The 22,090-nt window shown below is 37.8% G+C and overlaps 1 protein-coding gene across 3 annotated transcripts in view; it reads left to right on the top strand.

Annotated features, from left to right (window-relative positions):
- Positions 1 to 22,090, top strand: part of LOC115234941 (inaD-like protein) — a 93,707-nt gene that overhangs the window by 32,396 nt on the left and 39,221 nt on the right. For all 3 annotated transcript variants that reach the window (XR_003883962.1, XM_029806364.1, XM_029806363.1), the window contains exons 6-17: positions 8,023 to 8,165; positions 9,649 to 9,992; positions 15,288 to 15,422; positions 15,949 to 16,107; positions 18,654 to 18,830; positions 18,985 to 19,210; positions 19,410 to 19,711; positions 19,951 to 20,175; positions 20,268 to 20,441; positions 20,575 to 20,736; positions 21,220 to 21,462; positions 21,571 to 21,801. Coding sequence is in view for 2 of the 3 variants with exons in the window: in XM_029806364.1 (XP_029662224.1) it covers positions 8,023 to 8,165; positions 9,649 to 9,992; positions 15,288 to 15,422; positions 15,949 to 16,107; positions 18,654 to 18,830; positions 18,985 to 19,210; positions 19,410 to 19,711; positions 19,951 to 20,175; positions 20,268 to 20,441; positions 20,575 to 20,736; positions 21,220 to 21,462; positions 21,571 to 21,801 (2,521 nt within the window). In the remaining variant the exon portion in view is untranslated. The remainder of the gene's footprint in view (positions 1 to 8,022; positions 8,166 to 9,648; positions 9,993 to 15,287; positions 15,423 to 15,948; positions 16,108 to 18,653; positions 18,831 to 18,984; positions 19,211 to 19,409; positions 19,712 to 19,950; positions 20,176 to 20,267; positions 20,442 to 20,574; positions 20,737 to 21,219; positions 21,463 to 21,570; positions 21,802 to 22,090) is intronic.

The raw sequence follows: 22,090 nt of genomic DNA, 5'->3' as shown, positions 1-22,090 counted from the left end.
TTCATTCTGTACTCGTTAAAAATATAAAGCCATCACGCGAAAAAGAAATAAGAGATATTAATATCGTGATAAATTAAAAATGATGGTATAGCCATCCATCTTTTGTTACTGAAAACATTTTCGATGTGTTAAATTAATCATCGATTAATCTAAATGAATCTCGTCTCCCTTACATGACGCTTACGATGTATCATAGAGATTAGAGGAAGTACCCTTGTCAAGCAACTTGCTAGAAGCTTTGATCTTGTGGGATAATATCGCGACAATGTATGTACATTAGAGGCCAAGTATACCCCGAGTAACCTAAACCAATAATGAGTTAATCCTTTTGATGTGCGTAATAGTTTCACGTATATATGGAGATTTTGAATAGCTAAGTACATGATAATGAGAGTCACGTCGCGCGCGAGTGGTATTTAATCGAGACGTCTCTCACGTTGTAGCAAATTTTGATCTTAATTAGCATTTCCTATCATTTCCTGATTGAATTCAGCGAATCCTCTGCGCTGAAACAATGAATGGCTTGGCAACGGGTTAATATATGGCAATATGGCATATATATGGCAATAGATAGTAGTAGATAGCATATCGATACTTTAGCGTCTCGGTTACTCGAGTTAAAATTTACTTATCTCATGTAGCGTAGTTTGAGTTAATACAACTTCACCGGATCGCGACCGAGATGAGAGAACATCTGAGAGTCCATTATTGGCTCTCCGATTAATCGATGGCCTTGCTGCGGTAAGTGCGAATTATTCGATCGTATCTAAACAAAGTGTCCGCGTAGGCGAAGCGAGTCGATTGTATTTTTAATTGCTATTTTTAGATGCGCGTTTTTGCGTCTGGTAAGTAATGTGGAATTTTTTATTTTGAAAGAACTCTCTTTTCTATTGATTTTTACAAAGGGATATATTTTTCACCGCCAGTAAAACAAAGCGAGAAAAATATTTATTGTGCAATTTATTTGGCAAAAAGCGCTGTCACGTATTAAACGATCTCTTCGAATTATAAATAATTTTACGCTTACTGTGCAATTTCTATCTGTTTGGAAGCTTATATAATTTTTAGCATTGTATCAATTACATTTTTTCGTGTAAAAATACAAAGAGCACTGCAGCTGTTTGATGTTCGATAATTACATTAATCGCAAACCAGAGATTTGCATGCTGAAAAATTTGCTACTCTTTCTCGGATTCGACTTTGTCGAATCGCTGACCTGCTATCGTGCGTTCGTTTCACTTGCAGCGACGGCTTCCAACAGCACGAAACTTTTTCGGAGTCACACAAAACAGAGGGAAAGGAAGATTAACCTAGTGACTGGACCGACACTGTGTAAGCCCTATACGTCAATCCACCAAAAATCTCCGGCTTATCTGGCCTGGCTTATCCACTAATTCGGAGTACACAACCTGTCAGTGAGATAAAAAGAGGGGAATTCTTTGACGGTTTCTATTCCGCGTGTATCTGAGTTTCACCAAATACTTATCCGCGGTAAAGAAAATTCTGCAAAGTATCGAGAACGCTTATCGGATATCTCAAGTTTATCAACTATATCAGAAGAGTTTGTTTTAGCATTGGCAATCGTATACAAAGCACTTACAAACGAAAAGAAAGTATCGCGAGCAATGTAAATGCTGTATGTAAACTAGATACACGTAACATATTGCTTTTTCCGAAAGAACGATTCGCGTAGTTTGAGTAGTTAAGTAAAAAGATGCGAGTCATTTTCTCTTTTTTCGGAAAAATCAATTTTATATATAAATCAATCACAATCATCTTCGGATTATGTATTTTGTTTGTCGCACATTGTCATTTGTCATATTTACCATCTTTTCTTGCATCGCTTCATCGTATCGATCCGAATCACAATTAACGACGAGTTGTGCGACAGTTTTGGAAATAAGAATAATATCGTAAAAGCATCTGTGTGATAAAATATAAAGATAGAAATCCTTTAGCTAGAACAAAAAAAGATTCACTCTATATTCCATCTGTATCCGTTCACGCGCGAGAGAGCGATAGAGAGATATTATATAAAATATCCGTGAATAAAAACAGATCCTTTCTCGTAAAGCACTGTCAGCAGATTTTTATAAGATGTATGTACGCGTGTGATATATACGTTCCCCCGCGTAGTGAGAAATTGAAACGTATTTGACTTGCAGGCGGGATCGCGGTTTCCCCTTAAGTCCTCGGGATACGCGAACGTTTATATCTTGATACGTTCTAAAAGTTTCAGTAAAGTATCCGGGGAAGAGATGTGGGGGACAAGAGGTCCGGATCCGACGACGACGATGAGGGAGGGACAGACTTTTGCCAGCACTATTGAAAACAACGGAGGCGGAAGTTTTCTGCCTCCGCTGTGTTTTTAAGTGACGGATAGACGCTATATGGTAGGACAACATACTCGAATCGATAAGAGCTCGCTGCGGTATCTATATCGGCACACTACGGAATTGTACGTAGCTGAAACGCGAAAGGTCGGATCGCGAGGGTTTGCTTTGCACGCGGGACTCACATTCATTTGTACGTGTAACGCTTGAGAGCGCGCAATTTCCACCTGTGCTGATCGACATTCGCGCGACAGCAGCTGTGTTTCGCTATCGGGTGCGTCGTGTATTAAGAGCGTAATAATATAAAAGTAATATTAGTAATATTATAAAAGATGCGGTTTTACTCTTTTTCCTTTTGCACGTGTAAATTTTTACATGTAAAAAATGAAAAAAATATTACTTGCGCACATTTGCTACGTTATATTGAACTCAAGAGAGATTTTTAACTTTATATTTTAATTAAAAGCACCTTTATTCGATATACTGTATAGAGATACAGAGAACGCATTACGGCGGATCCGCCGGTGTTTCTTTCAAATGGCTCGACTGCATTCACAGCATTGTAAAGCTTAATTACTCTTCAAGCGCACAATCTACCTCGCTCCATTTTCATGTTTACAATCCGGTCGTATTCTGCAATTAGCGATGGTCATCAGACTAATAACATTTGCGAGAGTCGATTCAAATCAAAACGCGCTCGGATTCGAAGTGTTTAAGCACGTTTATAAACGATGTTTAATTGAAGTAGATTCCGAAATCGATCAGATTGATTAATTCTCCGAGAAAGACGCGTAGTATTTAAATTTTGTCATATCTACTCGTGCGTTTAATTAAATATATTTCGAATTATTTTTGAGTCTCCCATATGTAATGTGCTCTGTTTTTGATAGGTGGTGATAAGCTCTTGCAAATAGATCAGAAAGATCGGAAAGCCGGGATGCCTTTTTTTAACGCAGCTTTAAAGCAGTTTGTTTTATTTACATAGAATATATAAATTGCATCTAAGAACTAGTTACATAATTATCTTGTAACATTTGCAACTCCCACAGAATTTACGTGGGCGATTTTGCATAATGGAGGCGTTTTATACAAAGTATGAACCCAAACTGTTCTCTAACAGTTCGGAAATTCAGCGAAAGTTTACTATGCCAGCCTCGACCGTGTAACTACATACTATTGCAGCGCGCGGAACAATGGATAGTTAGACATTCTCCCCGTTGTGTCAAACATTTGATCTTTAATTCTCTTTGTATCGATCGGCGTCGAACTCGCGCGAATTATTTATGCACGGAAAAGTATCTTCGTCGAATACCTACGTCGTTGTTACGATTCGTGAGAGACACATCGCTTACGTTTCACTATGTTACTTCGTTTTACAAGCCCTCGCGTGGCGAAGCGTGTCCGACATTGTGCGATAAATAGAAGAAAAAAAGAGGTGTGCTTCTTTTTTATTTTACGATACTATACTTTATGTGTGTATGTATCTGTGTAGGCGTGTACCGTTCGCTCTCTTCGCATACGTTAAAAGACGGCTTTAAAACTCTCCGCGCTTCGCTGTACTAAAGCTTAGCTGTAGCTGATGTTTTCCTACGTTGGGATGAACACCGACGGTGTGTCCATCCTCCACGACCCTTACTATCCTCGTACACTTTGAGGCGTGGGTGCGCTGCGAAAGTAATCTGAGAGCTCGGTACACAAGACTCTCGCTAGATCCGTCTCATTCATAATTTACAGGGTACTGGAACACACTAGCGAGCGAGAACCGCCATTCTCGCGTTTCTATGTACTCTTTGTCGAGTACCTAGGGCTGTCTCCTGCATTAACTCAATCGCTCTTGCGTCTTACATATATATATGTTTCGCATTTATTCTTTATACTTTATGTGAGCTACGAGGAAATTTTTATTAGTGTCATTATGATAACTTTGTTTTACTCGGAGAGGTTGTCAAAGTCTAATACAAAGTATGATTATTAATTTACTGGTTACTTTCTTTATCAATAATTCGTATTTTTTTCTTGTTGCTATCTTTTTAATATCTTCGCATTGCAATTGCGAGTTTATATGTTTCATGTTTTATTTGTACTTTTAATTTAATAAGTTTTGTTTTTCTCTCTATCGTATGGTAAATATTGTTATCGTTATTATTTTGTTTTTTAGATATTTATTATTGCAGAAATCCTGCAAATAGTATCGGTTTATATTTTCTTCGCTGTTCATCTGAATTTATTATTATAGAGCATATTTTATTACTTCTTATATAATAACTTCTTTTGACACAGATTGTGCAGATTTTTTATTTCCTTTTTCAAAACTTTAAATTAATTTATACTTTCAAATTAAATTAACTTAAAATTAGCAACAATTTAGCGGCGAGTAATAAATTTCGTAAATAAATTTCTGCGAAACATGTTAATACAGTTCTAGATTTATGTTTGCATGACCCAGTAACATTCTTGCACGCTACCTTGGAAAGAACGTTCGTTATATCGTTCCGTATATAATACGCGAGATGATAGTAATAAGAGAGATGGATATTTATTATTAACTTAAGAGTATAAAAAATGGATAATAAATTTAATAATCCAATTTTTATCAGAAATCCTGCAAATAGTATCGGTTTATATTTTCTTCGCTGTTCATCTGAATTTATTATTATAGAGCATATTTTATTACTTCTTATATAATAACTTCTTTTGACACAGATTGTGCAGATTTTTTATTTCCTTTTTCAAAACTTTAAATTAATTTATACTTTCAAATTAAATTAACTTAAAATTAGCAACAATTTAGCGGCGAGTAATAAATTTCGTAAATAAATTTCTGCGAAACATGTTAATACAGTTCTAGATTTATGTTTGCATGACCCAGTAACATTCTTGCACGCTACCTTGGAAAGAACGTTCGTTATATCGTTCCGTATATAATACGCGAGATGATAGTAATAAGAGAGATGGATATTTATTATTAACTTAAGAGTATAAAAAATGGATAATAAATTTAATAATCCAATTTTTATTTTTTTTTAAATTGTATTTTTCATTATTTTTATATAATACCTATAACGTGTTACGCGTTCTTCGAGTCGGAATAGTTTCTTCAGAATTTTATTTTCGTCTTTAAATACATGAGAATATAGTTCTATTAGTTGTTACGTTTCACGATGACATCATACGATTACGTTCCATAAGGTACATCATGTAATTAGGGATATGTTTTTGTTGATACCGGATCTCGTCAGGCGCCTGTTCAAACCGCAGAAAATCGAGACGTAGATTACCGTGACCAAACCAACCGAGTCTGTATATCATTAGCGACAGCACAGGCATCGAAATTCGCTTTGACGGAAATTGGGTAACCCGACCACTATCGTGCCATTAAATGCCATAGCGTAGTGTGTAGCTTTGCGTGCCATGCCAAATGTCGCGGAGAATACACTACTCGATAAACGACGGCAGCACGTGGAAGCAATAGGAGATAATAATGTTTCTCTGATAGCGTTATCACAATGAAAGAGACTCTTACTCTGCAGTTTCATCGATCTTTGAAACTTTCTCTTTGTATACAACATATTTCTTCCTGTTATTTTGCCGATATTTTTTGTATCTTTTGTATATTACGTAAACTGAGATGATTACACAAGTTAAGAGTTCATTTGTTACGAATAATAATAATAATAATAATTTATTACATATTGTATATTTGTCAGATATAAAAATATTAAGAAAACAATTTAAAAATTTTTAAAAATCGGTTGTTACCTGAATATACGGTTTCTTTAAGATATTTGAGAAATTTTATTTTTATCACGTGTTACTTTGCAAGTCTGGAAAATAGAACACTTTGCTATTTCCGTGTAAGATACACATAGAGTATTCCTCGAAGAATGTATGAATTTCAACTTTATGAGGCAACCGAGGGATAGAATTTCCACTTGCATTCCTAAAATTAAATTGGGCAAGATCCTGTTATTTTCTATATCCGTTACCTTCCATTCGAGCAGCTATGACGCTTCTTATTTCGGCTTCCGGCATCTACGATACAGAGAAGGAAATGTTCCGGTACGCTTTAAATAGCACAGTCTCGAGCCGATTTAATTACTTACGAGACTTACAAGACGGTGCACTCTCCGCGCGAACTATAGTTTCTTCGTGTCGTACACAAGACCCTCGCGGAGAAATTTAATTAGTCAGATATATATCGGGCGATTCGCCGCTTGTCAAAACTCCCTTATCGGACTGTCTCCGTGATTCAGCCTTTCGCCCGTCGTATTGTCGTTCGGATTTCTCGACAGATTGCGGACGCTCGTACGACATTGCTCGGCTTGTTCCACTTCAGCCAAGCGGCATCGATATGCCGCTATCTTTTGACGACCGAATCTAACAATGAGAACACAGCGCGATGAGAGTCTCGTATTATGGAAATCTGTGGTGCATTCACTTGAAGTATATGGTCTGTCCATCTATTCGTATCTTCATTTTCTTTTTTCTTGCCTCTCGAGTAACATAAATGTTTTTTTTTTTTTTTTGTTTTTGTTTTATATATATACATATAGATGATTCTACTGAATCCGCAGTTACGGATTCTTATCTACCATTCGCGTTTATTGTAATCTCATCTCTCCTTAAACGACGTGCATACATTTACTTTTGAAAATTCTGACGATTTTTTTTTTTTAATATGAGATGCAAATCATGTTCGAAGAGGAAACTAACAAAAAATCGCACGATGTGAATTGAGTTGCCGACAAATTCTATTTGTTTACGTCGCAAAAATGTTTCGCTGGCGATTTCACTAAAAATTTAATCACCAGGATTGGAAAAAGAAAAGCAGGTTTTGTGATACAAAGCAGGTATTATATCATACTAGGGTGACGTTACGTTATATATTATATCATGCGACGTCTTATTCTGAACGTAACAACAAAATCTCGCGCGCGATACAATATGTAAATATTGCAATGTTATACAAATATTATACAAGTACGATAATCCGCGCGTTATACGCATAGATACATGTAGGATAATGGGATAAAGTTTCAAGTATCGGCTGTAATTTCTCGTTGATAGTACGACCCGCGACCGGAGATTTTTTTTTTAAATATCTTTCTTTAATAGCTATATAAAACGAGATTGGAAATTTAATAGATGTCGTTAAAGAATCCTAAAACGAGCATCAAGTAATTACACGCGGTTTGCAACGCCGTAGTAATCGGAGGAGAAGGAAGGGATCACGAGTGTCAAAGTTCTGTAATGATTCTCTCCTGGCGCAGATAAAAATTGCAACGATCTGATAACGCGCGATTGATGACCCCCGTAAAGCAACCTAATTATAATCGTCTCGCGTGCGAGCGCCACGTGTATTTGCATAGCGTGTATTCATATCGCATTATTAGATAATAAGTTGATTATCGATCGCCTTTTGATTATTTAGCGACCCAATTCGAAATGCGTAAAGCGAACGCGCGCAACGGCCGGAAATGTCAATGGCAGACAATACAGTTGATTGCCGCGTATGCCATTTTGCGTCTATCACGAATGCTAAATCTATTCACTCAATCAGCGCAATCTATTTTATTTACCTTGAGATTTATACCATTTTCACGTACGTTGATCGAAGCGTTCATGAAATGCGCTTTCCCCCGCTCCATTATAGACGATATATATCGAGTTAAGACATTTTTGTTTTCAGCGACGGTCGATTGGTAGAAGGTGATCAAATATTGGCGATCGATGGACAGCCTTTAGACTCGAACATCTCTCATGAACAGGCGATCTCGATTCTTCAAAAGGCCCGTGGTCTGGTTGAGTTAGTCGTAGCAAGAAGCACCCAAGGTAATTGCCATAATCTTGCCAATTCGCTTATATTAAAAATTGAAATCTTTTTCGTAGTTTTTATACGATTTGCAAAGACCTTCGATTTGCAAAGAAGATTTTGTGTCGAATAATAACATAATCCTTGTTGCACACAAATTCGAGTGTAAAGGGTCAATATTTACCGCAGAATATTCAAATTACTTATAATATTCTATATAGATTTTTCAAATTTGTTTTTTTTTATCCAGACATATTTTCTCTTTGCAATTATACAATCTTTATAAAAGTAAAGCCAAAAGCAATGCCGTGCATGCAAAAAAAAAAAAAATATTGTTTAAAATTATTATATGATAATTTCTCAACGAACGGTATCCGTGTCAGTATAAATTTTGATTTCCGTTGAATTTCCCACGTCGTGCAGAGTTAAATTAGTTTGGGTAACTTTTTTTTGGTTTGGTCATTGCATATGGAACAGCAAACTCGTGCTAGATTGTCCATGCGTGTACGCGATGCGAATAACGCAGTCTCTTTGCGAAAATGTCGCTTTACCACAATGTTAACTTTTATTATTTTATACAACGGAATTTCATATAAATGTGTTAACAATTTCATAAAGTTAATTCGAAATTCGAACGACATCAACTCTTTCATGGCAAGCGTTAGCCTTGCATATTTCTGCATTTCATATTAATTTATTTTAGAGAATTTATCGAAATTAGTTGTTTCACGAAACAAAGGAGATTGTTAGTTATTGAAAGGTTAATTAATAAGAAGAACTTTGTGATAGCTCAATAGACGTTTGAGAACTTTTTGCAACTGAATAAATTGTCTAGTTTAACATCGATAGAGAAATTATATATCGATGGTATCAATAAAATATCGTAAATGCAATTTTAATTGTAATCATTTTTTATCTTACGAATAGTGCCCGAGAAAAACATTGCAATTCTAATTTATATAATTTTACATTTTTAATATTTTATTTCTGTTGTAAAATTGATACAGAAAGAAAATAATTGTATGAGTAATTTTTTGAGAACTTACAATTTCGTGATTACAATCTTTTTCAGTGGTGCTATACGTTATATGGTACGTCATGCTTGAAGGAGTTAAATAATGAACGGAACTGTGTGTACGTTATTGGCATATATCGGGAGCTCTTTGGATATAAATAAATTATATCGGGATCTATTTTGACACTGATAGAAGTCATGTATTGACGGTATCAATAAACAATATTGCAAATGCATTTCTTAAAATTTTCAGTCATTTTCAATTATTTTTCAATGCTTTATATCTAATCTTTTGTTCCTATTGTGTACAATTGATACACAGAAAATTGTGATACACAAAAGAAAATTCTATCGTACAAGTAATTTTTCTGAAAAGTTACAGTATCGCGTTTGCAATATTTCTTATTTATTGCCGTCGATATGATATATGGCACGTTACGCTCGAAGGAGTTAAATAATGGGTGGAACCGTATACTTACTATTGATAGACGTTGGGAGCTCTTTGCCAACGGATGAATTGTCCGGTGGTTCGAGTTCGACAGCGGCTGCAGGAGCAGCGTCGTCCATCGTTGGCGGTGGCGGCGGTGCCGCTGCTGGGAACAACCAGACAAGTTCCGACAAGGATCAATCGGTGTCAGCGTCGTCCACCATCGTTACACCGGGACCGACCCCGAAGTCAAGCCAACCGACCAGCACCACTTCGGCGGCGACCCCGACGCCCACGCATACACCAACACCCACGCCGACCTCGACACCGATACCTGGAGGCCTCGTTATCGAAAGGAGTCCCTCCGCCGTCAGCGACGCCTCCAAGAGTGGCTCTGACATGGTGGTGAGTTGCCGCTTTGTTTTCTCTTTTTTCTTGATTCAAGATCGTCGTTTTTTCGTTTTTTTTTTAATTTTTTATTATTATTATTTTTTTTTTTTTAGAACTTTTCGCACCTTTTCTTGGTGCGACGCGTTGCTTATAATATTATAATTGGCAATTGTTCTTTTGATCTTTAATATTGTTGCATACTTACGTCCACTTTGTAGTATAATGTTGACGATTCGCGTCAATGCTGCGAGTGGAGCCGTAGGATATCAATTCTTAATAGCAAACTTTAATATCTGTTTGATTGAAGAAAAATCCAGTCGGAGATTTTTCGGATATTATAAAATATAATTTGAATTAAATTAAATATCCTAAAATTTTATTAAAATTCCTTATATTTCTTTCTTATTTATAATCAACACATTATCCTAAAGATACAAAAATGACTATATTATAAATATTGATATTTCTCCTCACGAAATCGTACATTTTATCTCCAATTTAGCAATTCACGTTTTCTTTCTCTCTCTCTCTTTCTCTTTTGTTTTTTCTCCTTCGCTGAAACGAAAGATTCCTGGGATCTTCCTTCTTCGCAGAGACTATTGTGCTGAATACTTTTCCGTGTAAAAGGATGTTCTTCATTGCCTCTTAATAAGCACGCTCCTCTTTCAACAGCCTTCTTATTTTATCCTCAAGCCAGTGCTATCACGAGATCGTCTTATACGGCAAATTCTGCAAAGTCTCCCTCGGACTCGAGGGTATTACCGGTCGAAAGAAATATTTATGCTGGAGTCGTTCGAGTGGCGACACGCCGATAAAATCCCGATCAATAGCCCTGGCATAATTGGCTTCATTTAGGCACTCTTCCACGTGACATACCTCCCTTTTTATTCCCCTTCTAGCTTTTGTTACGATAATAGGAATAGCGGCGCGGTTACGACGGAAATAGAATTATTGGTACAGCTTTGCCGGCATCTTGAGGCAATACATTTCTCGCCAATAATATTTATCTTATATCTATTGTTGGACATCTCTCGTGTGTGGAGAAATATTGAGTAGCATTTTTCTATGAAATATTATTATATCTTTTAAATTGTATTTTTAAGAGAATATTTAGGACTTTTTTATTCTTAGTTTCTTGTCTACTTGACCATTGTCTATTTTTAAAAATTTAATCAAGCAATTAATGAATATGCAATAAAATGCTTTTAATTCTTCCTTTTTTTAATAACTCATTTAATAATTTTATATTTACAAAAACATTATTAACATTATTAACTCATTTCAGCTAGATAAACAATATTTTCAACGATATGTTTAACACGTTACATTAATATATTATTATATTTATGTAAAATAATAATTAATATGTTATATAAACGTGTTTATATTGGATGTATCTTGAAGAGCAATTCTAAACAATTAATTGCCGTAGTTTATTCCGAAGCTATTGATTATCGGGAGAGTTTTCGATCAGCCATTGAACGAACGAAACGTAGCGATTCCTCCCAATTTCTCGACATTCGATATATCTAGATCAAGTGGTTTTTTTTTCAATCGTAGATAAATTGGGCGGCCCATTCGCTTTTCCCTCCTTGTCCGCCCTCTTCCTCTCCTCGTGTCTTCGGGCGCGATAACAGCAACGGCGGGTGGCTGCGATGGAAATAGAATTATCGGTAAAGAGTTTCGCTGACGCCCTCCGGGCAATACCGGTTTTCTGCAGGCAAGGTTTGCGTGATCTTTAAAATTTATTGTCCATTACTGGTGAGAAACTGTGGAATCGTTATTCTCACAGCGATGCCATTTCGATGGAACATTTAATCGTATAACAAATTGACACTTTTCTCGTCCGAATTAGATCTACGATTTTCTGTGTGTGAGTATGTGTATGTATCTGGCTTTCGATGTTCCGTCCCAATTAATTTTATCCGACGAAAATGGAACGATATACAGATTAACACACTTCCGTTGCTCAAAGTTTGCACAAAAGTCTATTTATTGGCGATATCAGTTAACGGTGAGAACACTCATAAATAAGGCAAATTCAGGCATTTAAATGAAACATGGTTTAAAATATTAACTCTTTTATTTCACATTTCGTTTTATTTCCCTTCTTCGTGAAAGAAAATCGCGATAATCACAGAAAACGAAGTTTATACAATATTACAATTTTTAATATTTATCTGTATTTATGAAAAATATATTAAGAGATTTAAATTCATATGCGTCGAATTGGATGTCATACGTTAATTTTATCGAGAATCGTGCATATAAAGACGATTTTACCAGCGAATTCTCAAGTTATTTGATCGTACATATCTATCAGTGTGTTTATTTTTCTATTGTCATTCAAATGTTATACCTATCTACTCGATTGATCGGCGAAGGTCGGCGACTTTCTCGGAGATAATAATAAGATTATAGACGAGAACCCTTCCGGTGCTGTCAATAAAAGTCGATCGATGGTAAAACTTTACTCTGCCAATTATATATAATATTACCTGCTTTATCTGCATTAATTAAATGAAATACGTTTCCCGGTTTTTTAAATTTATTTCTTTGGCAGATTTAGATTGATAATTTTGATTTGCAATACGCTCAATGTTTTATAAATCATTTCAATAATAAAATGTCTCTTGTCTCGTATATTATATGGAAGTTCCTCCGAAATTCACTGATGTGTAACATGTAATTTAAATTAAAGATGTAATGTAGTCTGTCAGTTCATTTTGTATTTTTTCTAAAAAATATTCTCATCATTTTACAAAAAATATATCTGAGGGTATAACCAGTTTCTTTTTTAATTTTTAAAAAAATATTCTCATCATTTTACTACAAAAAATATATCTTAGAGTATAACTAGTTTTTTTTTTTTTAAATTATGTAGGATATGGATAGAGAAAAAGAGTTATAGTAAATAGAATTAATTAAAGTATAAAATATCGTTGGAATTTATATTATTCCGCTTTTGAAGATAAGAATAGAGAGAATGGCAGAGCGTAATATATATATTCGGCATTAACGGATTGATTATCGGTTTCTTCTTCCGCTTTTGTGACGAGGAAAAGTAACCCCGACGTCGTTGCGGACCGCGTCAGCAACGGAGCTCCCGCGATGGAGCTTTACTACTTATCCCAAAACTAATTTCGAGCTGTGTGAGAAACGATTATCGGATATAGTTCGAAGTTCGGCCAAAGAACATCCTGTATCTTTAACGACGTTGACGTGACTAGAGTCTGGAGTATGAGCCGCCGCCGTCGCATATCTCTTTCAAACGAATTTCCTGCTTCGCTAACGATAAGCGCGCATGTACGGCTGCGTGTTTAATCTTTCATTAGTGAAAATATACGCCGCGGGCGCACGCGCGCGTTTGTACGACACCCGCAATGTAAATCACCCTCGGTCTTGTCTCTCTCTCTCTCTCTCTCTCGATCTCTCTGTTTCTCGGTGCAGCTTCCGGTTTTAATCTGCGCGCGCGCGAGAGAGAGAGAGAGAGAGCATGGATTTTCGTCTCTCTCTCTCTCTCTCTCTCTCTCTCGATCTCTCTGTTTCTCAGTGCAGCTTCCGGTTTTAATCTGCGCGCGCGTGCGCGAGAGAGAGAGAGAGAGAGCATGGATTTTCAACGAATCCCGCGATATGTGTACGTCCGCTTTGTTCCACATATATATAATCCTTGTTTGCACGGACCAATTACCGGATTATAAAAAATTTATCGAATCGACATTGTAACGAGCCAATAACTTCGCATCCCTTTAATCCGAGAAAGAAATGTGACCGGCGATAAAAACGCTTTAATTAAATCCGACCGATTGTCTAGTATATCGGTGCATCGCTCATAATAAATTAGAACGCGGCGGGTCGTGCCAGCTTTTGAAACTTTGCCTCGGAGATAACGAACAGCCTCGTCTACTACTTGTGACTCTCCCCATCTCTTCGTATATTTTTAAAGCATTCGAGGGAATTGAAAAGATTATTCCGCGCAATAAGTGTGCTCTAATATCGTGTTCGTAGTACGCTTTGAATGAACGGAAGCAGAAATCCTAGCACAATTAAATCTCATTAATTCTTCGACAATACCACAATATCGAGTTACCCGGGCAGGTGAGCGATGAAAAATTGATTGAAAATCTTGGCTACGATTCATCCCCCGGAAGATATGAGCTATTGTGCCCTCTGTATGAGCTCTATCGGAAATCGGAACATCAATATTAAATAGCTCGTTAATTGTGGCCGTGGACGATAACGAAGCAAACTCTGGAGAACCAATCAAATTTAATGACCTAATATATATTGCCAGCAGAGATTAGTGCGTCGCTTCTACTTGTTGTATTGATTTTAAACAAAAATTATAAACTATTGATTAAAAATTAAGAAAACATCATATGGATTTCACACATATACAAGATTTCTATATAGTCATATAAAAATACAAACATTATGTATATTTTATTTATTATATTTATATATTTAAATACTTTTATATTTAACAACTGTGCGCAATTTAATCAATAATTTTAGAATTTAAGAAATAATCGAAAATAAATAAAATTACCCTAGGAAAGCTTCAGGATATTTTAATAGAAGAAAGGAAACCGTTTAAATTAAGTCAACCTTTACGTGAGATATGTTGACATGACAAATAGAATTTCTCATTGTTAGTGAAAAGTCCAAATAATCTTGTTCGTTTCGTTAAGTTCGTTAAAATATGCCACGGTAGGGTAGATGCTGTGCGCCATCATTACCCTTATTTTTCATCGTACTTTATCCTCATTACCCTTCTTTCTCTCCCTTTTTTTGTGGTATAAGTTATGGTTGTTAGAATTATGGATGCGTACGAAGTACAAAATGTATTTGCGAAAAATACATCTGCAGAAGGATCGCTCTGAAATTGTTGCAAATGAATGATATTACGGAATACGTTTGTGCTTCGCATTTACTATCAAAGATAATCTTTTATTAAAAATAATCTCTCTCTCTTGCCAATATCATAAAAATTTTAAACTTTCAAAAGTTTGCATTATGTATATTCGTGAGAGGTAAGCGTACTTTTGGAATAGTTATACTGCTGATGATCAATCTAAAATTAAAATTAAAATGGAAGAAAGAGAAAGATTGCTTTTGTTCTTTGGTATTTTCTTTGATTAATAGATGTTCGCTGATTCCAATGAAAATTTCAATGTAAACGTGAGCTCTTTTCTGACAATTTAGATTCCATTGTATCGTCCAATCATCCGAGAATAAAATATACGAGAATATTATTAAAGCTTTTTAAGAACGGGTCTTTAAACGGCTTTGCAATCTTTTCTTTCGCAGTTGAATACGGAATGGGCTCAAGTTGAAGTGATAAACCTCATCAACGATGGCAGCGGTCTTGGATTCGGTATTATCGGCGGACGTAGCACCGGCGTCGTCGTCAAAACCATTCTTCCAGGAGGTGTTGCCGATCGCGTAAGCAAATCAAAAATTAATATCTTTTGTCCGAAGCATTCAAATTTTCGAGAAACTAAATAATCTCGTAAATTTCTTTTTTCGTGACACATGATAAAATAATTTTTTACGCATCTAAGACAATCAGTATTAATTAGAATATATCATGATCTTGACATAATTTTTTTCTTATCATGGACTTAGCTCTTAACAAGTAAATTCCTTCATTAATCACGGGCTTAACTTTTGATAAGTTGCTCACTTAATCATACGACGTCGCGTGCATCTTGTATCCTTCCCACGCTTTCTTTCCTCTCTCGTACTAAATTTCTCACGCTACATTTATTCAAGTTCGTAATGCATGCGTAACGCGAATATAAATCTATGGATTTAATTTTTACATGAGATGAACGTGTATCCCGAGGCGCTCAGAAACAAACGAGGAAATGAGAAGCGCGGGGCGAGCGAAATCCGGAACATCAATGTTTGCCCTCCGAGTAACAGTTGCGGAAATTAAATCGATACTTCTTGCATTGTGTGTTTGCAGGATAATCGGCTCCAGAGCGGGGATCACATATTGCAGATCGGCGATGTCAATCTCCGCGGGATGGGAAGCGAACAAGTTGCCGCGGTTTTACGACAATCGGGCACTCACGTGCGGCTTGTTGTCGCACGACCTGTGGAGCCAACTTCCCCGGATTATCAGGTACTTTTACACAATCTCTTTCTATCTTTCTCTATCTTTCCCTCTCTCTCTTTTTCGTGTTCGGAATCACGACTAATTATCAGCGATATCGACTGGTCTTTTATTTGCTCCAAGCGCCTACGGCGTTGATTGTAAGTAGCTTCAATTATCAGTCGACTATATTATCGTTAATGAGCTCTCTTGCTTTTTTTTTTTTTTTGAACGACTCAGAAGCTTGGAGATAATCAGATAAAATATAAAACATGAAATACTATGATTAAAATTAAATATATATTTTTTTTTAAATTAAAGCTCTAAGATTCATATTTATCATATTTATTTTATACTTAGTAATAGCGAATTTTGTTCGAAAAAAATAGAAATATGCTGATAAATTTGCAATGGCCTTTTAACAGATTGCATTATTTCTCCACAAGAATTGTGTAATCCTGCTCGCGCTGCGGAAGCGAAGATTTAAAGTAATTGTCAGTCAGCTCGCGCGAAACATTTCTGTAACTCTACGTATCTAAAGTAGTTGCATTAGAGGTGCGCAACGTAAACCATTAAATTCCGATACGGGTGTTCAAGATATTCGTCGTGTCCGGAGATTGATGGTACGGCGTGGTTCGCGTACGTCATTGTCAGGGTTCCGTTATACGCGTGTACTATCGCGAGTTAGGGGATCTAGTCGGAGTTCACGCACGAAATTGTGTTAAATTGCAAGCCATCACGACGATATATTACTAATTCGGCGATGGCTGAACGCCGATCAATATCGCGAGATTCGTGGCTAGGATCTCGCACATTTTGCGGAGAAGTGAGGAAGTCCGAGTAAATTTTTCGATCGCAATTTTCAACTCAATATATACTTTAAAAAGTCAAATCACCCTCTTTTGAAACTATTCAGCTTATAATTTTTTAGTCGAAAGCTTCTTTTTTAAACCTTTATATGGGAAACTGTTCACTTACTTCCCGATTCACTTACTTCCCGTTCCCGATTATTTGAGGTACAAGCTATAGTAGGAGCTCGATTTTTATATAAATTAAACCTCTATCGAAATCCTCTACAATGTATAAACGTGGAAAAATTGAGAAGTTAAAAATAGCAACAAAATTTCGACCCGGAAAAATGATGAAGCCGCGAGGGAAAATATATCGAAATTCCCGGAGTGGTTGCGTATCGTGAACACGGCGACTGAGAGAACAAGCTGTAATTCAGGGATAATAAATAATATCCCCGGATACTTCGTATATACGTGATGGTTCTATTATTCCAAAGCGTAACCGCCATCATCCCGAGATGGACGAACTCTCGGAATTTATCATATGCTCAGAGAATTACGGAAAATGGAAATTACTTTGCCGCCGCATATTAAAATTGAAAATCTGACTAAAGCAGGATTGAATTTATCTCTTTTGTAACAAATGAATCGTTACCGCATTTAGCATTTAACAAACGATAAACGACACGTGCGTTAGAGACAATGGCAAAACGCAAGGTCTAATAAATCAACTTTTGCACACGTCTATTTCCAATTACAATAATCGAATCATGTGCATTAAATGTGTGGGCATATTTGTGGAAACAGGATACTTTATTATTCATTCCTCCGACGAAAGCAAATAAAGGTGGAAAATGTAAAAGTGCACTCGACTTTTCTCGTTTCCAAAGTTAAAAAAAAAGCCCCAGAGTTGCCACGGTCTTTCAATTTTTATCGCACCTCTGATCGATATTTATATCCCGCACCGCGTATAATTCCGCCAGCCATTCTTCGCGCGAATATTAAACAGCCAGCGACCTGTCTGTTCTACTACCAGCTACGAAATACACACAAACGCTCTCCCGGTGAATTTTTTTAAAGGGTTGTAACAAGCCGTCCCCTGATACTTGTCGACTTGTAAATATCACTTGTTGAGGCCCCTGATAAAGTTCCCTCGTGGCCTGTCACGCTGGTGCGAAGTGAAGTGCGATAAAATTCGTATTCGCGTGAGATGATGCCCGACGTCTGTAAAAATAAAAAAAAAAAACGAGCATTGAAAATAAAGCATTAATGACGCACTTCGAATATGATTCTTTAATCTTCGATGGACCGAAAATTATCCCACAAATAACCAGAAAAGTTTTTTCTGTCTATATATGTATAACGGTAAATATTAATTAATTTATCTTTCGACGAGGGAGAGAGACTCGGCTTTAATTACGAAAATAGAGTAAAAATGAAAGTGCACTGCGCGCTTTGCAATTGTATACATGCTTAAAATACATAACGTTACTTATTATTTCATGGCACACAATCCCCGCTTTAATCTCTGCGAGAAAATTCTACAAGATTTACGGAAAAGCTAGCTATAGTTATGTTTTATTTACTGGAATGGATTGAAAATTTTCACGCGCTTGGGAGTTCAAAAGCCTGGAAAATACCCTTGTCGCGCACGATACAGGGATCGCATTTTAGATGTTGTATTTATTTTTATATAAATCCGTTCGGAGGAAGAAACGGAGAGAGAGAGAGAATCGAATGTGGCGTTGGGACGCATAAAATTTCTCGTTCCTGATATCTTTCCAGGCTCTCGGAAGTCACGCCCCGATCGTCCCTACGAAAATCCTGGGGGATCCGGACGAGTTGGACAGACATTTGGTGCACAGTGTACCGGAAAGCTACAATATGCGACATGTGCAGGGGGGTGACACGAGCTACGACAACGGTTACATGTACTCGCAGGAATCCGACATTGAAATGCACGTGAGTGTATTGCGCCAGAGAAACGGCGATCGTAATTTCGCGTTACGACTTTGCTTTCCCCTCCGCCTCTCCCTTTGTATGCCCTTCTTCTGGAAGAAATCGTATTTTCATCATCAGAAAGAATCGCGAAACGTAAAACAATTCATTGCCTCAGGCAAGACCCGGTCTCATCATGGACGTGGTACGCAACCCAATGCCAATTGGAGCGATGCCAGTTATACCGGCGGTGCCACTTCCGGTGCAGCTCCAAGATCTACCGGTGCTTACCATGGAGCCCCTCGATATTAATTCACTGCCAGAGATGGAGCGCTTCACGGTCAATCTTACGAAGGATATTTATGGCCTTGGCATCACTATCGCTGGATATGTTTGCGAAAAAGGTAATGGACGTTCGATATTCTTCTTTTACTCTGAGTGTTTTCGGCATTTTAAAAGAATACTAAAGTCTACATGTGTACATATATGGAATATATTTGAAGTATCCCAAAAGAGATAATCGCGCAATGGCGCCGTTGATACAATTAAATCGGATGATCAGATTCTCGCGACTCCGTAAATAAAGACTTTCCGTTTTTGCAGAGGAGCTCTCTGGCATTTTCGTTAAGAGCATTAGCGAGGGTAGCGCGGCTGACTTAAGCAAAATGATCCAAATAAACGATCGTATAGTGGAGGTGGACGGGCATTCCCTGCAGGGTTACACTAATCACGAGGCTGTCGAAGTGTTAAGGCGTACAGGGCAAACGGTGAACCTTTGCTTGGAGCGATATCTACGTGGACCAAAGTTCGAGCAGCTTCAGCAAGCGATCGCCGCGAGCGAGTTGAGACTACCTCAGCCGAGTTCCCCGTCGATTACGAGCCTACCTAGTTTTCCCATGAGCGCGGTACGTTTTCTTTCTTTATTCAACAGTTGGACGTACTTTAGTAAAGAATAGAATATAACTTTATATTAACTTAATGTTTGATCAATTTTATATATTTATTAAAAATTTTATATTTCAATTTTTCTCTTGAAAACTTGTGCGCTTGTTCCATGTAAATTTTGTAATTATAAAATTTAGAATCACGTTATATTCATTTGTATTGTGAAAATTATTAAATCTATATTTGCACTTTTTCTCAGGATGGAGAAACCACCACTGAAATAGAACCCGAAGGCGAATCTCATACCACCGTTGACAGCGCGATTCTGCAAGAAGGAGAACGTTTAAGAACATCAGACGAGCAGGACGAGGCAACCAATGTCGAAGCTTTGTTGAGCGATCCATCGAGCGAACTTACGCCTCAAATTCGTGCGGCTATTAAGGCGAAATGGCAAAAGATTGTCGGACCCGACACCGAGATAGTGGTAAGTATCTCGCGCAATTTCATCAGATCGAAGAGGATGAAGAGAAAGAAAGTCTTTTTCGTTTCTTTCTTTTTTCTTTTTCATTCGAATAGGTCGCTCAGCTGAAGAAATTCGCCGAAGGGAGCGGTCTCGGGATCAGTTTAGAGGGAACGGTCGACGTGGAGAATGGCCAGGAAGTAAGGCCTCATCACTATATACGTTCGATCTTGCCGGAGGGCCCCGTTGGGCAGAACGGCACACTGCGCTCTGGCGATGAGCTACTAGAGGTTATCGAATTTCCGTATCTTTTCTTAGAAAAGCTAACTCTATAGAGCGTTTTTCTTTCAAAGCGCTTGACAGAGAGCTTTCTCCCTCTTTCTCAAACTACGCGTCTGAAACCGATACCGTGCTCTTTTGAAGGTAAACGGCTACCGCTTATTGGGTATCAATCACATGGAAGTGGTTAGCGTGTTGAAAGAGTTACCTATACACGTTCGTATGGTTTGCGGAAGAAACATCGCCTCGCAGGATCCGCTTTGTCCCATCGACACCGCTCAACACCAAGCCGCTTTTCAGACTAGAGTAAGTATACACTGAGAGATTACGGCGTTGCGCGTTGTCAGTAGAGTTCTGCAAATCTAATTCACTATCCGATTTGTATCCACTCTAATTTGTGTGATATTTACCCGATTCACCCGAGACCTTACCCGTATTCGGGTTTCACCCAAGTGATCCAACATTATTTATTAACAACAATTGAATCCTCCCGATTTTATGTATTGTAATAGAAAATATTCTAATTTTAACAATACGTTTTTATTTTTTCTTTGTTTTATTTAAAAAATTTTTTGCACTTGTTCGATTTGAAAAGATGGGCTTGCTATTTGTTATCCTGCTCGCTATCCAAAAGAAGTTTTTATAAGCACTTTATTCATTGATTATATTCACTGACTGGGTGGGCGGATTTAGCAGTGATATCGTCAGAATGCCCGTGCAGAACTCTAGTTGTCAGTCGCCTTAAGTCGCGCTTTAAGAACCGCCGCGAAAACCTGTGTTGTCTCGTAGAGCATCCTTGGCGGGTCTCTGCAGAACTTGTTACCTACAATGGATCGTCTCGTGAAAGCGAAGTCGGACGGTTCCTTGGCCTCGACAACGACCACGGCCACAGTGACCGACGCGAGTCTAAACAAAATGAAATCGCGCTCGTTGGAACCGCTGACCGGTCTGGCAATGTGGAGTTCCGAGCCACAAATTATCGAATTGGTTAAAGGAGAGAGGGGCCTTGGGTTCTCCATTTTGGATTATCAGGTGTGAAATTTTTTTCCCGGAACTCTTCGCACAATTTCGATAGAGGAGAAATGAAGAGTTGTAATAATCATCGAATTTGTTTTCCTTTTCCGCTCGTCCTGGTTCTAGGATCCAATGAACCCCAACGAAACTGTGATAGTAATACGATCGCTCGTGCCCGGCGGGGTGGCACAGGTCGATGGGCAGTTAATACCGGGCGATCGGCTTCTGTTTGTGAACGACATCGGATTAGAGAACGCAACACTGGACCAGGCCGTGCAGGCCCTCAAAGGCGCCCCGAAAGGGACCGTTCGCATCGGCGTGGCCAAGCCGCTGCCAATACCAGATAGTATTGTCCAGGTGAGCGATCAGGACGATCGAATCGAGGCTACGAGAGATAGAGATGCCGTGGCGACCGTTTCCTCGATTGTAGATAGCCACAAACAGAGGCGGGAATATTTCCGCGAACGTAAGATTAACGTGACCGAACCGCCGCACATGGATTTGATCGAGGGCCTGAAGCATCAGCACAACCTCGTCAAGTCTGAGAGTTTTTAATTAGGTCGCTCTCTAATCAGGATAGTAGGCTCAAGGCTCTTGCCTCCGCTAAATTTCACCACGATTTGCGTGTCTTCGAGACGGCCGACAT

Source organism: Formica exsecta, unplaced genomic scaffold, assembly GCF_003651465.1.
Source record: "Formica exsecta isolate Colony F162 unplaced genomic scaffold, ASM365146v1 scaffold21, whole genome shotgun sequence".
NCBI classification, from domain to species: domain Eukaryota; kingdom Metazoa; phylum Arthropoda; class Insecta; order Hymenoptera; family Formicidae; genus Formica; species Formica exsecta.
Note: the sequence above shows the minus strand (reverse complement) of the source record. Positions and strands in the feature narration are given on the sequence as shown.